Source organism: Delphinus delphis, chromosome 7 (assembly GCF_949987515.2).
Source record: "Delphinus delphis chromosome 7, mDelDel1.2, whole genome shotgun sequence".
Taxonomy (NCBI): domain Eukaryota; kingdom Metazoa; phylum Chordata; class Mammalia; order Artiodactyla; family Delphinidae; genus Delphinus; species Delphinus delphis.
Window position 1 is genome coordinate 112,756,580 of NC_082689.1, and position 18,235 is coordinate 112,774,814.

Here is an 18,235-nt window from a genome sequence, read left to right on the forward strand (position 1 = left end):
AAAGAAGAAGTAAAATTGCCACTCTTTGCAGATGACATGATAGTATACATAGAGTATCCTAAAGATGCTACCAGAAAACTACTAGAGCTAATCAATGAATTTGGTAAAGTAGCAGGATACAAAATTAATGCACAGAAATCTCTTGCATTCCTATACACTAATGATGAAAAACCTGAAAGAGAAATTAAGGAAACACTCCCATTTACCATTGCAACAAAAAGGATAAAATACCTAGGAATAAACCTACCTAGGGAGACAAAAGATCTGTATGCAGAAAACTATAAGACACTGTTGACACAAATTAAAGATGATACTAACAGATGGAGAGATATACCATGTTCCTGGATTGGAAGAATCAACATAGTGAAAATGACTATACTACTCAAAGCCATCTCCAGATCGAATGTAATCCCTATCAAACTACCAATGGCATTATTCACAGAACTAGCACAAAAATTTTCAGAATCTGTATGGAAACACAAAAGACCCCGAATAGCCAAAACAATCTTGAGTAAGAAAAACAGAGCTGGAGGAATTAGGCTTCCTGACTTCCAACTATACTACAAAGCTACAGTAATTAAGACAGTATGGTAATAAAACTTAAAAGCTTTTGCACAGCAAAGGAAACCATAAACAAGACCAAAAGACAACCCTCAGAATGGGAGAAAATATTTGTAAATGAAGCAACGGACAAAGGATTAATCTCCAAAATATACAAGTAGCTCATGCATCTCAATATCAAAAGAACAATTAACCGAATCCAAAAATGGGCAGAAGACCTAAATAGACATTTCTGCAATGAAGATATACAGATTGCCAACAAATATATGAAAGGATGCTCAACATCACTAATCACTAGAAAAATGCAAATCAGAACTAGAATGAGATATCTCCTGACACCGGTCAGAATGGCCATCATCAAAAAATCTACAAACAATTAATGCTGGAGAGGATGTGGAGAAAAGGGAACCCTCCTGCACTGTTGGTGGGAATGTAAATTGTTACAGCCACTATGGAGAACAGCATGGAGGTTCCTTAAAAAACTGAAAATAGGGCTTCCCTGGTGGCGCAGTGGTTGAGAGTCTGCCTGCCGATGCAGGGGACACGGGTTCGTGCCCCGGTCTGGGAAGATCCCACATGTCATGGAGCAACTGGGCTCGTGAGCCATGACCGCTGAGCCTGCGCGTCCAGAGCCTGTGCTACGCAACAGGAGAGGCCACAACAGTGAGAGGCGTGCGTACCACAAAAAAAAAAAAAAAAAAAAAAAAAAACTAAAAATAGAACTACCATATGACCCAGAAATCCCACTACTGGGCATATGCCCTGAGAAAACCATAATTCAAAAAGCGTCATGTACCACAATGTTGACTACAGCTCTATTTACAATAGCCAGGACATTGAAGCAACCTAAGTGTCCATCGACAGATGAATGGATAAAGAAGTTGTGGCACATATATACAATGGAATATTACCCAGCCATAAAAAGAAATGAAATTGAGTTATTTGTGGTGAGGTGTGTGTACCTAGAATCTGTCATATGGAATGAAGTAAGTCATAAAGAGCAAAACAAATACCATATACTAACACATATATATGGAATCTAAAAAAAAAAAAAAAAAAAAACCAGGTTCTGAAGAACCTGGGAAAGGACAGGAATAAAGATGCAGATGTAGAGAATGGACTTGAGGGCACAGGGATGTGGAAGGATAAGCTGGGACAAAGTGAGGGAGTGGCATTGACATATATAAACTACTAAATTTAAAATAGATAGCTAGTGGGAAGCAGCTGCATAGCACAGGGAGATCAGCTCAGTGCTTTGTGTCCATCTAGAGGGGTGGGAGGGAGACGCAAAAGGGAGGAGATATGGGGATATATGTGTATGTATAGCTATTCACTTTGTTATACAGCAGAAACTAACACACCATTGTAATGCAATTATACTCCAATAAAGATGTTTAAAAAAAAGAATGAAATCAATTCAGACCACTTAACTCTAAATTAGTGGATCAGTCACCTAACTTCCCACTCTCAAGATGACCAAAAGCACTTCATATGAAGAAGTGACATCCATTTAGGGTAAAATTTTATTAAGTGTGCAGGTAAGCTGCACACTTATGTTTATTGGAAGCAACCCTGTTATACTGATACATACCATTTTCCTCAACTCCTCGTTGGAAACAATAATGACATTTGGTGGGTCCCCAATGGCAGTGGCAGCTCCTCCAATGTTTGTGAAGATCACTTCTGCAATCAGGACTTGTCTTGGATCGAGATTGAGCACCTCACACAATCTGTCACGAATGGAGGAAAATGAAAACAGTCCCACTATTCACATTGTGAATTGCCCATGTGGGACTTAATTTTTTTTAAAGCATTTGCTTGTACAAGGGAGGCATGTGTGTGCATGTGCTTGTGCACATGTGCACGCACACTCACACACCTGTGAGAAGGGCAATGTTGAGGGGTAAAAAACGACAACAGTGCTACAGAGCTACTGGATAAATTTGACTCTCAGCATTAGATTTCTCTGAAAATTAACATAAAACCCATCTGAACCATCCATGTGAAAATATACTCCTGCCTCGCCCCCACAGGTCTGGAGGAAGCACTCAGGGTGCAGGACCCTGTGCAGGGAAGGCCCTGGCACAGATGAATGCATCTTTGCCACCAGACCCCTCTGAATAGGATGAGGCTAGAGCATAAAGCACCGCCACCCAGTGTCTCACACCATGCCTGCCAACCTAGCTCCATACCCACCTTACACTTTTCAAATGCTGAGGCCCTAAGCTGAATATTAACAAGGAGCACACACTCTACAGCAGTGGTTCTCCACCTTGGCTACACACTAGATTTGTCTGGAAATCTTGACAGTCTTGCTGCCCAGCTCACAACAGATCAATCCCTGGGCCTGGGCCTGGGCAGCAGCGTTTAGAGCTCCGCAAGTAGGTCCACTGAGCCCACAGTTGAGAAAAGGCTACTCTAAAGAAAGTTTAGGAAATACCTCATGGTATTTCCCCCTCCACCTGCCCATCACATTGCCCACTTCCTTACAGAAGCCAGGCCTGGGTGTGGAAGTTGGCAGTGAAAGGTGTCCCTGCTGCATTCAAGGGTCCTTTTTTTTTTGGCCACTCCGCGGCATGCAGGATCTTAGTTCCTTGACCAGGGATTGAACCCATGCCCCCTGCAGTGGAAGCGTGGAGTCTGGGAAGTCCCTCAAGGGTCCTTTCTACCACCTCCTAGCTCAGATCACAGCCAGCAGCTCTTCTGAGGGGGACTGGCCTACAGAACCGTGTGGAAGCTGAGAAGGGAGCAGTGTCCAGGGACCAGGGACAGGGATGAATCCAAAAAAGAGGAACAGACGCCAATCAGCAGCAGAAGCTATTAGCTTAGGATGCCCCGGCTCTGCTTCTAGCAAGAAAAGGATTAGCGCATGCTAACCAGCAATCCAATTAGCGCTACCCAATCCACACAAAGGCAGAAGAAATGTGATTAAGTTTATAGAGTCATGAAGAATATGATAGTATAAACAGTGAATCTGAGCACCCCAACATTTCAATCTTGAAAGATGTAAATTTTAGACTAATAAATGGAATTGCTATTCTCACATAAAATTACAAAGCCAGTTCCTAGAACACTAAGGATATAAACAAATCCCAGCAAGGCTGAGACAACCCTCAGCTGCCCAGGTTATACAGGGATGCTGAGAACGTGTGTGCCATCATCAGAGAGTGCAGTGACATGCTGGAATCTGGCACATTGTAAGATGATTTTCAAACCAGTGTCAGCAGCAGAGTTGCCCTGGTTGAAGTGGGGTGGGTGTGAACTGCCTCTTGCCCCCTGAGGTGTCCTAGGGGCAGGGTTGGTTTTAGCATGTGCTACAGTTTACAACGCCCTCCATCCCGCATTTACCCTCAGAAGAACCCTTAGGTACTGGGAGGTGCTATGCTCCCTGTGCAGGCACGCTGAGTCCAGCGACCCCCCCCCCTCAAATCTATATTTGCACGTGGGCCATGACAATGTAGTCAAGCTTGCAGAAGCCTGAGCAACGGACTGACTTGTGACACTGCAGGCCAATCCGTGGGGTGCTGCCCACTGTCTGCTCCTCTCTAACCTTCATTCTCCTCTCCCCACCCCACACTCCAACTCCCTCCTCCTCTGAGGGTCACTACTCTTCCAACAACAAAGGTATTGCCCAGAATTAGTCTTGAGCTCTGGAAGTAGCCCCTCGCTGGTGACATTGAACTTGCTGTGTCTCATGCCTCAAGTGCAGCAGAATCTCTTATCTGGCAGAATCCTCAGAACACTAGTTTGGGTTAATCTCTTTGATGGTACAACCCAGATCAGTGCAGCTGAAGTGACTTGTCTAAAGGTCCTCACTACCTAGCTTCCCAGAAACCACCAGCCATACCTGTGTCCCCTCAGTCTCCCGAGGAGCAGCCAGCACCAGCACATGATGGGTCTAAGCAGAGGAAGACCATGATATGCTGGGAACCATCTTTAAAATAAGGAACATAAAGTCTAGATACAAGTGTACATCCATGACCTTGGAAGGGGCTGCACAATGACAGGCTGCAGCCCAAGCCCCAGGAGGCTCCAGGTGATCAGCTTGTGCTGCTCGGTGAATGTCAAACAAAGGAAGTGGATGGAATTAAAAGGAGCAAAATAGAATCAAACCGAATTTCTCTTTCCCAAAGTTGCCTTTCAAGGCCTTGCCAGGTCCAATCCTTCCACGAGGAGCCTGCCAGAGCAGGACAGCAGCCCCACCTCCCACTCTCTGGCTGAGTGCCCCACGGAGCCCATGGACCAGAACTCCTGGCCCCTGATGGTCTGTCCCAGAGTACACAAAGGCCCATGTGTGCTGACTTCTGCAGCATTTCTGCAACCACCACTGCCACTGTCACAGCCGTGCACACAGAGCCACAGTCCCAGTGGGTGTGCAGGCCGGACCCAAGCACACGGGTGAAGGGCAAGGTCAGCAGCCAGCATGCGCTGCTGTGAGCCTGGCCTGATGCCCACACGGTGCCACTTTGCCTACCTTATGGTCACGGGAGTGAAGAGGAGCGCTGTGGTGACGTTGTCCAGGAAGGCAGAAAGGACGGCGACAATGAGACACAACATGATGATCATGGCCCACACTCTTCCCCGGGACAGTTTGTATGCCTGCAGCGCAATAAAGAACAAGCCAGGTTCAGCAGGGTCAAAGAACAGATGCAACATTTCATTAGGGTCTCTAAAACTAAGGTCTAAATAAACATTGCATGGAGGATTAAAACTTAGACCCACAAACTCCTAAATCTGCTGAGATGAGGCAGTAATGGCTGGACCTGGACGTTCTAAATCCACCCTGGCCTATGTTCCTTCCCTCAGATTCTCCTTCTCGGTGCCCTGTGGTGGTCAATCTGTCACAAGGTGACGGCCTGTCACCCCTGCATCCCCTAGTCTTTTACACATTCCTTTTGGTTGGACAGATTGGGCTGTGAATTTGGGATCCACCTGACCCTAGAGTCTGCTGATCTTTGGAGATCTAGGGATTACTTTCAGTACCAAGGTATTGTGAGGAAGAGGCCAGATAGTACCTGGGAGGTGCAAGGTGGTGCACAAAGATGGCAAAAATCACAGAATTGTTCTATCATTCAAGGTTTGGAAAGGACTTTGTAAAGTAAATATTTTTTTTAAAGAAATTTTCAGTTTCAAATTTTAAAAAGTCAAGCCCAGCACTAGTCTTTCGTTAGCAGAGCATGACAAGATGTCTTCCTGCCAACCCTGAGTAATAGGACCAATACAAATTCTTTGTTTGTTTTTGTAACAGATTTCTTGGAGTATAATTGTTTTAAAAGGTTGTGTTAGTTTCTGCTGTATAATGAAGTGAATCACCTATATGTATACATATATCCCCATATCCCCTTCCTCTATTTTTTTTTTTTTTTCCGGTACGCGGGCCTCTCACTGTTGTGGCCTCTACCGTTGCGGAGCACAGACTCAGGACGCGCAGGCTCAGCGGCCATGGTTCATGGGCCCAGCAGCTCCATGGCATGTGGGATCTACCCGGACTGGGGCACGAACCCGCGTCCCCTGCATTGGCAGGCAGACTCTCAACCACTGCACCACCAGGGAAGCCCTCCGCTTCCTCTTGCGTCTCCCTACCACACTCCCTATCCCATCTCTCTAGGTGGTCACAAAGCACCAACCTGATCTCCCTGTGCTATGCAGCTTCTTCCCCCTAGCTATCTATTTTATATTTGGTAGTGTATATATGTTAATGCTACTCTCTCACTTCATCCCAGCTTACCCATCCCTGAGCTGTGTTCTCAAGTCCATTCTCTACATCTGCATCTTTATTTCTGTCCTGCCTCTAGGTTCTTCAGAAAGATTTTTGTTTTGAATCCTATATATATGTGTTAGCATACAATATTTGCTAACACATATATGTTAGCAAATATTGTTATTTGCTAACAATATTTGTATGCAAATACAAATATTGTATGACAGATTCTAGGTCCATCCACCTCACTACAAATAATTCAATTTCATTTCTTTTTATGGTTGAGTAATATTCCATTGTATATATGTGACACATCTTCTTTATCCATTCATCTGTCAATGGACACTTAGGTTGCTTCCATGTCCTGGCTATTGTAAATAGAGCTACAATGAACATTGTGGTACATGACTCTTTGAATTATGGTTTTCTCAGGGTATATGCCCAGTAGTGGGATTGCAGTGTCATTTGGTAGTTCTATTTTTAGTTTTTTAAGGAACCTCCATACTGTTCTCCATAATGGCATTCCCACGAACAGTGCAAGAGGGTTCCCTTTTCTCCACACCCTCTCCAGCATTTATTGTTTGTAGATTGTTTGATGATGGCCATTCTGACCAGTGTCACATAATAACTCATTGTAGTTTTGATTCGCATATCTCTAGTGATTAGTGATGTTGAGCATCCTTTCATGTGTTTGTTGGCAATCTGTATATCTTTTTTGGAGAAATATTTATTTAGGTTTTCTGCCCATTTTTAGATTGGGTCATTTGTTTTATTGATATTGAGCTGCATGAGCTGCTTGTATAGTTTGGAGATTAATCCTTTGTCCATTGCTTCATTTGAAAATATTTTCTCCCATTCTGAGGGTGGTCTTTTAGTCTTATTTATGGTCTCCTTGGTTGTGCAAAAGTTTTTAAGTTTCAGTAGGTCCCATTTGTTTATTTTTGTTTCTATTTCCATTTCTCTAGGAGGTGGGTCAAAAAGGATCTTGCTGTGATTTATGTCATAGAGTGTTCTACCTATGCTTTCCTCTAAACATTTAATAGTGTCTGGCCTTACATTTAGGTCTTGAATTCATTTTGAGTTTATTTTTGTGTATGGTGTTAGGGAGTGTTCTAATTTCATTCTTTTACATGTAGCTGTCCAGTTTTCCCAGCACCACTTTTTGAAGACGCTGTCTTTTCTCCATTGTATATTCTTGCCTCCTTTATCAAAGATACGGTGACCATATGTGTGTGGGTTTATCTCTGGGCTTTCTATCTTGTTCCGTTGATCTATATTTCTGTTTTTGTGCCAGTACCATACTGTCTTGATTAATGTAGCTTTGTAGTTTAGTCTGAAGTCCAGGAGCCTGATTCCTCCAGCTCCATTTTTCTTTCTCAATATTGCTTTGGCTATTCGGGGTCTTTTGTGTTTCCATACATATGCCGAAATTTCATGTTCTAGACCTGTGAAAAATACCATTAGTAGTTTGATAGGGATACATTGAATCTATAGATTGCTTTGGGTAGTATAGTCATTTTCACAATGTTGATTCTTCCAATCCAAGAACATGCTATATCTCTCCATATGTTTGTATCATCTTTAATTTCTTTCATCAGTGTCTTATACTTTTCGGCATACAGGTTTTTTGTCTCCTTAGGTAGGTTTATTCCTTTTTTGTTGTAATGGTAAATGGGAGTGTTTCCTTAATTTCTTTCAGGTTTTTCATCATTAATGCATAGGAATGCAAGAGATTTCTGTGCATTAATTTTTTATACTGCTACTTTACCAAATTCATTGATTATCTCCAGTAGTTTTCTGGTAGCATCTTTAGGATTCTTTATGTATAGTATTATGTCATCTGCAAACAGTGACAGTTTTACTTCTTCTTTTCCAATTTCTCTGATTGCTGTGGCTAAAACTTCCAAAACTATGTTGAATAATAGTGTTGAGAGTGGGCAATCTTGTCTTTTTACTGATCTTAGAGGACGGTTTCAGTTTTTCACCATTGAGAACGATGTTGGCTCTGGGTTTGTCATATACGGCCTTTATCACGTTGAGGTGGGTTTGCTCTATGCCTACATTCTGGAGGGATTTTATCATAAATGGGTGTTGAATTTTGTCAAAATCTTTTTCTGCATCTATTGAGATGAGCATATGGTTTTTCCCTTCAATCTGTTAATATGGTTTATCACATTGATTGATTTGCATATATTGAAGAATCCTTGCATTCCTGCGATAAACCCCACTTGGTCATTGTGTATGATCCTTTTAATGTGCCATTGGATTCTGTTTGCTTGTATTTTGTTCAGGATTTTTGCATCTATGTTCATCAGTGATATTTGCCTGTGGTTTTCTTTTTTTGTAACATATTTGTCTGGTTTTGGTATCAGGGTGCTGGTGGCCTCATAGAATGAGTTTGGGAGTGTTCCTCCCTCTGCTATACTTTGGAAGAGTTTGAGAAGGATAGGTGTTAGCTCTTCTCTAAATGTTTCACAGAATTCGCCTGAATCCATCTGGTCCTGGGCTTTTGTTTGTTGGAAAATTTTTAATCACAATTTCGATTTCAGTACTTGTGATTGGTCTGTTTATATTTTCTATTTCTTCCTGGTTCAGTCATGTAAGGTTGTGCTTTTCTAAGAATTTGTCCATTTCTTCCAGATTGTCCATTTTATTGGCATATAGTTCTTGTAGTAGTCCCTCATTATCCTTTTTATTTCTTGCAGTGTCAGTTGTTACTTCTTTTCGTTTCTTAATCTGTTGATTGGAGTCTTCTCCCTCTTTTTCTTGATGAGTCTGGCTAGTGGTTTATCAATTTTGTTTATCTTCTCAAGGAACCAGCTTTTGGTTTTATTGATCTTTGCTATTGTTTCTTTCATTTCTTTTTCATTTATTTCTGATCTGATCTTTATGATTTCTTTCCTTCTGCTAACTTTGGGGTGTTTTTCATTCTTCTTTCTCTACTTGCTTTAGGTGTAACGTGAAGTTGTTTAAGATGTTTTTTGTTTCTTGAGGTAAGATTGTATTGCTATAAACTTCCTTCTTAGAACTGCTTTTGCAGCATCCCACAGGTTTTGGGTCGTCGTGTTTTCATTGTCATTTGTTTCTAGGTATTTTTTGATTTCCTCTTTGATTTCTTCAGTGATCTATTTGTTATTTAGTAGTGTATTGTTTAGCCTGCATGTGTTTGTATCTTTTACAGTTTTTTTTTTCTGTAATTGGTATCTAGTCTTATAGCTTTATGGTCGGTAAAGACACGAGACAATTTCAATATTCTTAGATTTACCACAGCTTGATTTGTGACCCAAGATATGATCTATCCTGGAGTATGTTCCATGAGCACTTGAGAAGAATGTGTATTCTGTTGTTTTGGGATGTAATTTCCTATAAATATCAATTAGGTCCATCTTGTTTAGTGTACCATTTAAAGCTTGTGTTTCCTTATTTATTTTCATTTTGGATGATATGTCCATTGGTGAAAGTGGGGTGTTAAATTCCCCTCCTATGATTGTGTTACTGTCGGCTTCCCCTATTATGGCTGTTAGCATTTACCTTATGTATTAAGGTGCTCCAATGTTAGGTGCATAAATATTTACAATTTTTATATCTTTTTCTTTGTATTGATCCCTTGGTCTTTATGTAGTGTCCTTGTCTCTTTTAATAGTCTTTATTTTAAAGTCTATTTCATTTGATATGAATATTGCTACTCCAGCTCCCTTTTGATTTGCATTTGCATGGAATATGTTTTTCCATCCCCTCACTTTCAGTCTGTATGTGTCCCTAGGTCTGAAGTGGGTCTCTTGTAGATAGCATATATATGGGTCTTGTTTTTATATCCATTCAGGCAGCTTATGTCTTTTGGTTAGAACATTTAATCCATTTACCTTTAAGGTAATTATCAATATGTTTTTTGCTATTACTGTTTTCTTAATTGTTTTGGAGTTGTTATTGTAGGTCTTTTCCTTCTCTTTTGTTTCCTGCCTAGAGAAGTGCCTTTAGCGTTTGTTTTAAAGCTGGTTTGGTGGTGCTGAGTTTCTTTACTTTTGCTTGTCTGTAAATGTTTTAATTTCTCCATCAAATCTGAATGAGATCCTTGCTGGGTAGAGTAATCTTGTTTGTAGGTTTTTCTCTTTCATCACTTCAAGTATGCCCTGCCACTCCCTTCTGGCTTGCAGTTTCTGCTGAAAGAGCAGCTGTTCATCTTATGGGGAGTCCCTTGTATATTATGTGTTTCTTTTCCCTTGCTGCTTATAATATTTTTTTTCTTTTTAATTTTTGATAGTTTGATTAATACCTGTCTTGACATGTTTCTCCTTGGACTGATCCTGTATGAGACTCTCTGAGCTTCCTGGACTTGACTGACTATTTCCTTTCCTGTGGTAGGGAAGTTTTCAACTATAATCTCTCAAATATTTTCTCAGACCCTTTCTTTTTCTCTTCTCCTTCTGGGACCCCTATAATTTGAATGCTGGTGGGTTTAATGTTGTCCCAGAAGTCTCTGAGACTGTCCTCAATTCTTTTCATTCTTTTTTCTTTATTCTGCTCTGTGGTAGTTAGCTCCACTATTTTATCTTCCAGGTCACTTATCCATTCTTCTGCCTCAATTATTCTGCTATTGATTTCTTCCAGAGAATTTGTAATATCTGTTTTGTGTTGTTCATCAATGCTTGTTTGCTCTTTACTTCTTCTAGGTCCTTGTTAAACATTTCTTGTATTTTCTCCATTCTATTTCCGATATTTTGGATCATCTTTACTATCATTACTCTGAATTCTTTTTCAGGTAGACTGCCTATTTCCTCTTCATTTGTTTGGTCTGGTGGGTTTTTACCTTGCTCCTTCATCTGCTGCATATTTCTCTGTCTTCTCATTTTGTTTAACTTACTGTGTTTGGGGTCTCCTTTTTGCAGTTTGCAGGTTCATAGTTCCTATTGCTTTTAGTTTCTGCCTCCAGTTGGTGAGGCTGGTTCAGTGACTTGTGTAGGCTTCCTGGTGGAGGGGACTGGTGCTTGTGTTTTTGTGGGTGGGGTGGATCTTTTCTCTTTTGTGGTCAGGGCTGCTTCTGGTGGTCTGTTTTGGGTTGTCTGTGAACTATGATTTTAGGCATCCCCTCTTCTAATGTGTGGTGTTGTGTTCCTGTCTTGCCAGTTGTTTGGCATGGGGTGTCCAGCACTGGAGATTGCTGGCTGTTCGTGGAGCTGGGTCTTCACATTGAGATGGAGAGTTCTGAAAGAGCTCTTGCTATTTGATATTATGTGTGGGTGGGAGGTCTCTGGTAGTCCAATGTCCTGAACTTGGCACTCCCACCTCAGAGGCTCAGGCCTGACACCAGGCCGGAGCACCAAGACCCTGTCACCCACATGGCTAGGTCAAGTGAAAGAGGCCCTAAACCATCTAAAGCTATATCCAATATCCAGCTGGGAGATCTGAGCGGCATGGCCATGGGCTCGTCTGTGGTATGGCTGCTGGGCGCAGGCCGGGTTTTCAGCCAGGACCAGTACAAATTCTGCCAGTCAGAACTTGCTGGTGGATTCCTCAGGGTATATGGGGGTATATGTATACGTATAGTTGATTCACTTCGTTATACAGCAGAAACTAACACAACAATGTAAAGCAATTATACTCCAATACAGATTTTTTAAAATAATTAATTAAATACAGTAAAAAAAAAAAAAAAGGAATGTTTGTATGCTCAATGTTTAGAAAGTAATCATTGAAATTATTTCACCAAAAAGTGGAGTAGTCAGAAGCTGATGATTTAAAATATTTGGATACTCTGAAGTGCAAAACAGTTTTGGTGCATAGCTCTCAACCTGCCAATTTGAACCCTGTCATACAAACACTCAACTCTAGTACTCTTCTCCTTGATCCTCTTCTTTGGTTATTTGTTGAGAAGCTGAAAGTGTTGCTCAGAGGCACCTAAATTAGCACAGCAACTATGTCCAGCTTTTCAGCAGTGATTTTGAAAAGGAGGACAGGATTTTAAAATATTTGCTTTAAGTGGTAGTTTTATTCACTAAATATGTAATGGTGGAAAAATAAATGTCAATTAATTAATACATAACTATTAAATGCCACATCAAACTTACCTTTACAGCACAATAATCAAAAAATCCAGTCTCTGAAAATATGGCTACTAAAATCATCTGTGGGGAAAAGAGAAACAGGAGACAAGGAGAATGTTTCAGTATTCAGCACCATCCTGAAATGACACCAGAGTTATCCCTTTCAAATCTGATCTCTGGCCTCTGCGTGAAAGCTACCACCTCATCAAGCTTCTCACTCTCTTGATGAGTGTGGTTCACTTACTAACTCCCTGAATCAAGCCCCTTGCTAGTGGGTTTGCACCTCGATATTTGTCCAGGGATATGTGCCCAAGGTACATTATCATTCTATCTGATCTTGACAGTGAACACTGTGTTATAATTACTCTCTGTCTTATAGACCAGGAAACTGGCAGGCAGAGATGGAAGGTGACTCACTTACAGTCACAAAGCTAGAAACAGGGAACGAAATGTGACAGAATGTGGCCTTCTACACCTAAATGTCCACACAAGCAACAATTCAATGTTTTAAGACTTTTAAACTGGCTTAAATTTTGTTTCCTAAAATAATTTAACAGATTTTTATCACCAATTTGATCAAGACAAGCAAATAAGAGTAGTTACATTGAAATGATTATTCTCTGGGTTCTATATGAACCCAGAAGGCCTACTCACTTGTGTTTTTCTACTGATGACACAGTTGGTGAGAATAATCATCCTAGATAGTAACAAAAAGTAATGTCCCATTTATTCTAAGTCTAATCAACCAGGCATTTCAACCAGCCTGAACTTTCTGGAAGATTCTCTATTCTACCTCCTTAGATGGTGACGTATCACATGCTGAACTTGGAGTGAGAAGATGCAGGTTCAAATATCAATTCTGCTACTTAGGAGTAATTTAACTTTGAACAAAAAATTTAATTCTCTGTACTTTGGTTTTCTCACCTCATCTCTGAATGTCTGTTCCTTGTAAGGTTGTTGTGAAAATTCAATAGCATTATGTAAACTAAAGTACTTAGAAAAGAGTGGGCCCAATACTGTCTTTCAAATAAACGGTGCAAAACAAAAGTGCCCAAAAATTAATTTAGACTCAGTACAGATATCTACCTTGTCTAGCATGACCAACAATATTCATCCTAACCCAAATAGCCACTGTGAGGCCATTTATAGAATGTGGAGCTTCACACACCAATGGAAGTTTCACATGAACATGGATGGGTAGGTCTTGAATGGTCTTCCACTGTCATGGTGAAGCTGTTCCACACGTCAGCTGCCAGAACCACCCAAGAGATGCTGGAACTCAGGGACTGGGTAAGTGACTGACATGCAACAGGGTGGAAAAGGCAGGTGCCTAGTTATATAGACTGTCTCTGCAAAGTTCTACTGATTCCATTTGAGAAAAAAAATTAAACCACTCATTTTAAAAATCCTAACCACCCCCAGTAGCTCAAATGTAACTATATTAAGAAGGTAATTAAAGTGAAGCCCTGGGCTTCTGTGGTGGCGCAGTGATTGAGAGTCCACCTGCCAATGCAGGGGACGCGGGTTCATGCCCCAGTCCGGGAAGATCCCACATGCCGCAGAGTGGCTGGGCCCGTGAGCCATGGCTGTTGAGCCTGCGCATCCGGAACCTGTGCTCCGCAACAGGAGAAGCCACCAACAGTGAGAGGCCCGAGTACCGCAAAAAAAAAAAAAAAAAGTGAAGCCCTAACCCAGTATGACTGGTGACCTTATAAGAAGAAGAGATGAGGACACAGATATGCCCAGAGAGACAATCATGTGAGGACACAGGGAGAAGATGATCATCTACAAGTCAAGGAGAGAAGCCTCAGAGGAAACCAACCCTGCCAACACCTTGATCTCAGACTTCCAGCCTCCAGAACTGTGAGGAAATACAGTTCTGTTGTTTAAGTCACCCAGTCTGTGGTACTTTATTATGTCAGCCCCAGAAAACTAATATACCAATCATTTAAGTTTTAAAAACCTATTTTATAAGCCATCTGGTATGCCTTCCTTCTTCCTTCCATAGGCCCAAATGCTATACACTTCAGGACCCAATACATTCGTTCCTCTATGAAGCCTGAGTTCAGAGCACTGAACTTCCTCCCACTCCACCCACAGAGTAGGCAGCCACTTTGGGTCACACCGAAGCCTAGAGCAGCAGGGCCCTCCATGGTGCTAGGGCAGAAAGAATATTAGCAAGGAGGTGAGGGCATGTGGTGACCTGCTTTACACAGTGTGAGTCTTCTAGCCCTGAGAGGAAACACCCTCCTCAAATCACTCAGCTGCTGTGGGTCTGTTCAAGAGTGCAATAGCTGTTCCCACTGCTGTTCAGACCCCCGTCAAATTCCACTTATTCCAGTTAAGTTTGTTTATGGCTCATGTACCACACTAGCCCACTAGTGTGTCTTAAAGTTCCCTTCCTACAAGTTCATTTGGTGACACTCTTCATAGCACACGGTAGAGGGGCCACTTGAAAATGTCTGTTTAACAGCAAATATACAAACAATTACTTAGGGACAACTTCTTCATTTCTTCCTTTATCCATATAATTAAAGGTACTTTTCCAATCACTGAAAAACTTAAATTGTTCATCTGTTTAGGATATTCCATTTTATATTTTAAGTACAGTAACTTTTAAAAATTTCTAAATTTTCTGAATGGCAAGATTATTTCACTGTCAGACAGGCCTTAGGCTGAAATTTTACAGCTAACTAATCAGAGCACAAATCACTCCATTTCTCCTCAGGAGAAATCAGCTAGACCTGCACAAACACTTCTCAATCAAGCCCTAATTGTCAAGCATCACAGTGTCTTTAAGAGTCAGCACTGGCAAAAGAGAAGATCCAAGGTTGCAGCAAGCTTGGGACCCTGTCCCACTGGGAGGACTGTCATTACCATGCCAAACAGCAGGGCCAGAGTCTCGAAATCAATCCACTCCACCACGTGCGTCAGGCTAGGTCTCTGCAATCAAAGCACAAATTTGCCAATTAGTCCTGGGCATCATCCTCCTGGTGATAAACTGTAAATATGTGCCGCCCTTTACAGAAAACCCACACATTGGACCAGAGTCGAAAGTCACACCATCTGCTTGCCTTTGAAATCAGATTATATCATCACTGAAAAACACTCGTGACCCAAAGCATAATAAAGTCAAACCTATGCACTTGACAATAAAAAAAAAAAGCAGATTTATTAAGCCCCATCCATGTCCTTAAGGGAAGGTAGAATCATGGGGGACTGGGAACCCAGACTGGGAACTGAGGGCACTTGGAGAGCCTGGTTGTTGGAAAAGGACTGCACAGTGGTCCAGGGAGGTTCCTGCAGCACAAGCCATGTGCTACGTCAGTGATTTCTAGAATTAAATAACTACTACTACACTACTCCTTAACAATTAATAAAAATAACAGTGGTTTATGTGTAAGTTTTAGGATGCTGGGACATTTTACCCTTAGAGTTAGTGTTTGTTTATACCAACTCTAGTCAAGAAAAAGAAAATAAAAAAACAATAAATAACTAACTGAACATAGCCCCACATAGCCCCAGTTATTATTCTTTGGTTGACCGACTGCCCTTTAGTAGCACTTTTCAGAACAATTCCTGAAATTCTACAGAGTTGCTTTCAATCCTAAGTTCTGTATGTTGCCACCTTGGTCAGTTCCAGCACTACTCCTCAAGATGGAGGCTCCACAGGCCTCCATCTCTAGTGGGCACTTGGCTTCTCTTGCTTCCCTACATTCATTCCAATGTCCCTGCAAGATGGACCACACGCAGACCCTGAGGGGGTGCTATTCCCCCCAGACTTGCACATCCAGGGACCTCCTGATGTCTGCTGGACAGAACCCCAAACTCACTGTCTCCCACCTCTCTGCTCCAGCCAGGATGGCCTCTTCTAGTTTCCATGGGCTGACAGTACATAGGGCCAGCTCTAACATAATTCAGCTGCATGACCTGGGAAAATGCTTGACCACCATGAGTCAAGCGTTTCCTCAGCTAGGGTGGAGAATAACACCACTGGGATGTGTGTGATAAAGTCAAATGTTAATTACTCATCAATGCTGTAAAGTTCATGTCACTAATGGGAAATGTGAAAGAGTATATTTAAAAAGTAAAATCACCAGCTAATGCCTAATTCTTGGACTGTCTTTGAATCTGACATTCTATTGAGTGCTAAGCCATTGACTCAAAATGTTACACTTACATCTCCAATCACAGCCAGCGCTGCTAATGCTGCAAGGGAACCCAACATGGCTGCCAGTGTTCTGTGAACAATCTGGAAAGAAACATAGAAAATTACTGCATTCTAATCCACAGGACATTAAAACACACAGAAAGGGACTTCCCTGGTGGTGCAGTGGCTAAGTTTCCACGTTCCAATGCAGGGGAAGTGGGTTTGATCACTGGTTGGGGAATTAAGATCCCACATGCCACAGGAAAACTAAGCCCACATGCCACAACTAGAGAGCCCATGTGTTGCAACTACAGAGCCCATGCACTCTGGAGCCTGCACACCGCAACTACTGAGCTTATGCACTCTGGAGCCTGTGCACCACAACTAGAGAGAAGTCCACATGCCACAATAAAGAGCCTACAAACCACAATGAAAGATCCCACGTGCCGCAACCAAGACCCAATGCAGCCAAAAATAAATAAATAAATATTTTTAAAAAATAAATAAAACACACAGAAGCCTCTATAGGTATAAGTATTTGTGAAGATTGGCCATTTTATACCATATCTATTAAGACAATAAATAAATCATGAATTTCTTTGTTTCAGAGTCTGGATGCCCTAGAGACACACACAACCATCACCAGTCTGCTTTCTAAAGAAATATTTCCAGCATAATTAGATGATCCTGAAGTAGAAGCTCGATAAAGTTTGTTCTATAAGGAAGCCTGCAGTAAATTATCATTAATTATTTACCATATAATCCATAGGCAACTGGAGAATTAGTTCCACAATATAAATCAATTCTGCCCAATTACTAAGACTGTTATAAAATGCTTAATCTAATTGAAACTTCAGTATTACCACTGAACCATGAAAATACTTTTTCTATTTAATTATAATTCAAGTGGGCATGGAATTTCTAAGGCAAAATATAAAGAAAGGTAAGGATGCAGAGAATTTGAAAGCCTCAAACATTGCTGGTGTGAATGTAAAATGGTGCACCCTGAGCCGCAGCTGTTACCTTGGACCCCAGAGACTGTTGCCACTGCTGCTAAGGGTCCTATGTGCAAGGCAGGTCTCTTCCCACACCTTCCCATAAGCCTCTGCAGCCAGCCACTGCCTTCCAACTTCCCTGGAAGAACACATGGCATGCCTTGGGCTCTTGCAACTTCATGCCAGCCTCTGCGGCCCACAGGCACTCCCCGCACATCCCAATTATGACTGCTATATCCCTCCCTCAGCCCCAACCTGAGTGAGCAAGGGAGCCCTAATCAGCCACTGCTTTTGCCTCTTCTTAGGTGGGGAACAGATGCCTGAGGGAAGCCCACACGCAGAGGGGGGGCCAAAACCAAGGCTGAACGCAGGAGCAGTGTGACCAAAGATGAGAAAGGGAAATATCCCTGTGCAGCTGCAGGAGCAGTGGATTAAATCCCCGCAATCAGCTGGATAAACCCTGCAACTGTGGAATACCTGAATAGACAATGAGGGTTCCCAGAATTGAGGCTGCAGACTTTGGGGGCAACTGTGGACTTTGTGGGCAAGTACACATGGGTCAAGATCATAGTATGAGCTGACCCCACAGTGCCCACAGCAGGTCCAGAGAACTACCTAGGAGTATTGGAGGATTTCCTGGGTAGGCAGGGATTGGCTGTGGCTCACTGTGGAGGCAAGGACACTGACAGCTAAGGCCACAGGAAAATATCACTACTTTTGTTTTATTTTGTTTTTCGGTTCTGTTGTTCTTTTTCTTTATTATTATTATTCTTTAATTTTACTTTTC

The 18,235-nt window shown here is 41.9% G+C and overlaps 1 protein-coding gene across 1 annotated transcript in view; it reads right to left on the reverse strand.

The window, feature by feature from the left end:
- The window catches only part of OCA2 (OCA2 melanosomal transmembrane protein), a 234,574-nt gene that overhangs the window by 152,126 nt on the left and 64,213 nt on the right, over positions 1-18,235 (reverse strand). The window contains exons 9-13 of the mRNA XM_060015744.1: positions 16,484-16,555; positions 15,181-15,246; positions 12,328-12,384; positions 5,036-5,160; positions 2,153-2,291 (exon numbers count right to left, since the gene is read on the reverse strand). Coding sequence (XP_059871727.1) covers positions 2,153-2,291; positions 5,036-5,160; positions 12,328-12,384; positions 15,181-15,246; positions 16,484-16,555 — 459 coding nt within the window. The remainder of the gene's footprint in view (positions 1-2,152; positions 2,292-5,035; positions 5,161-12,327; positions 12,385-15,180; positions 15,247-16,483; positions 16,556-18,235) is intronic.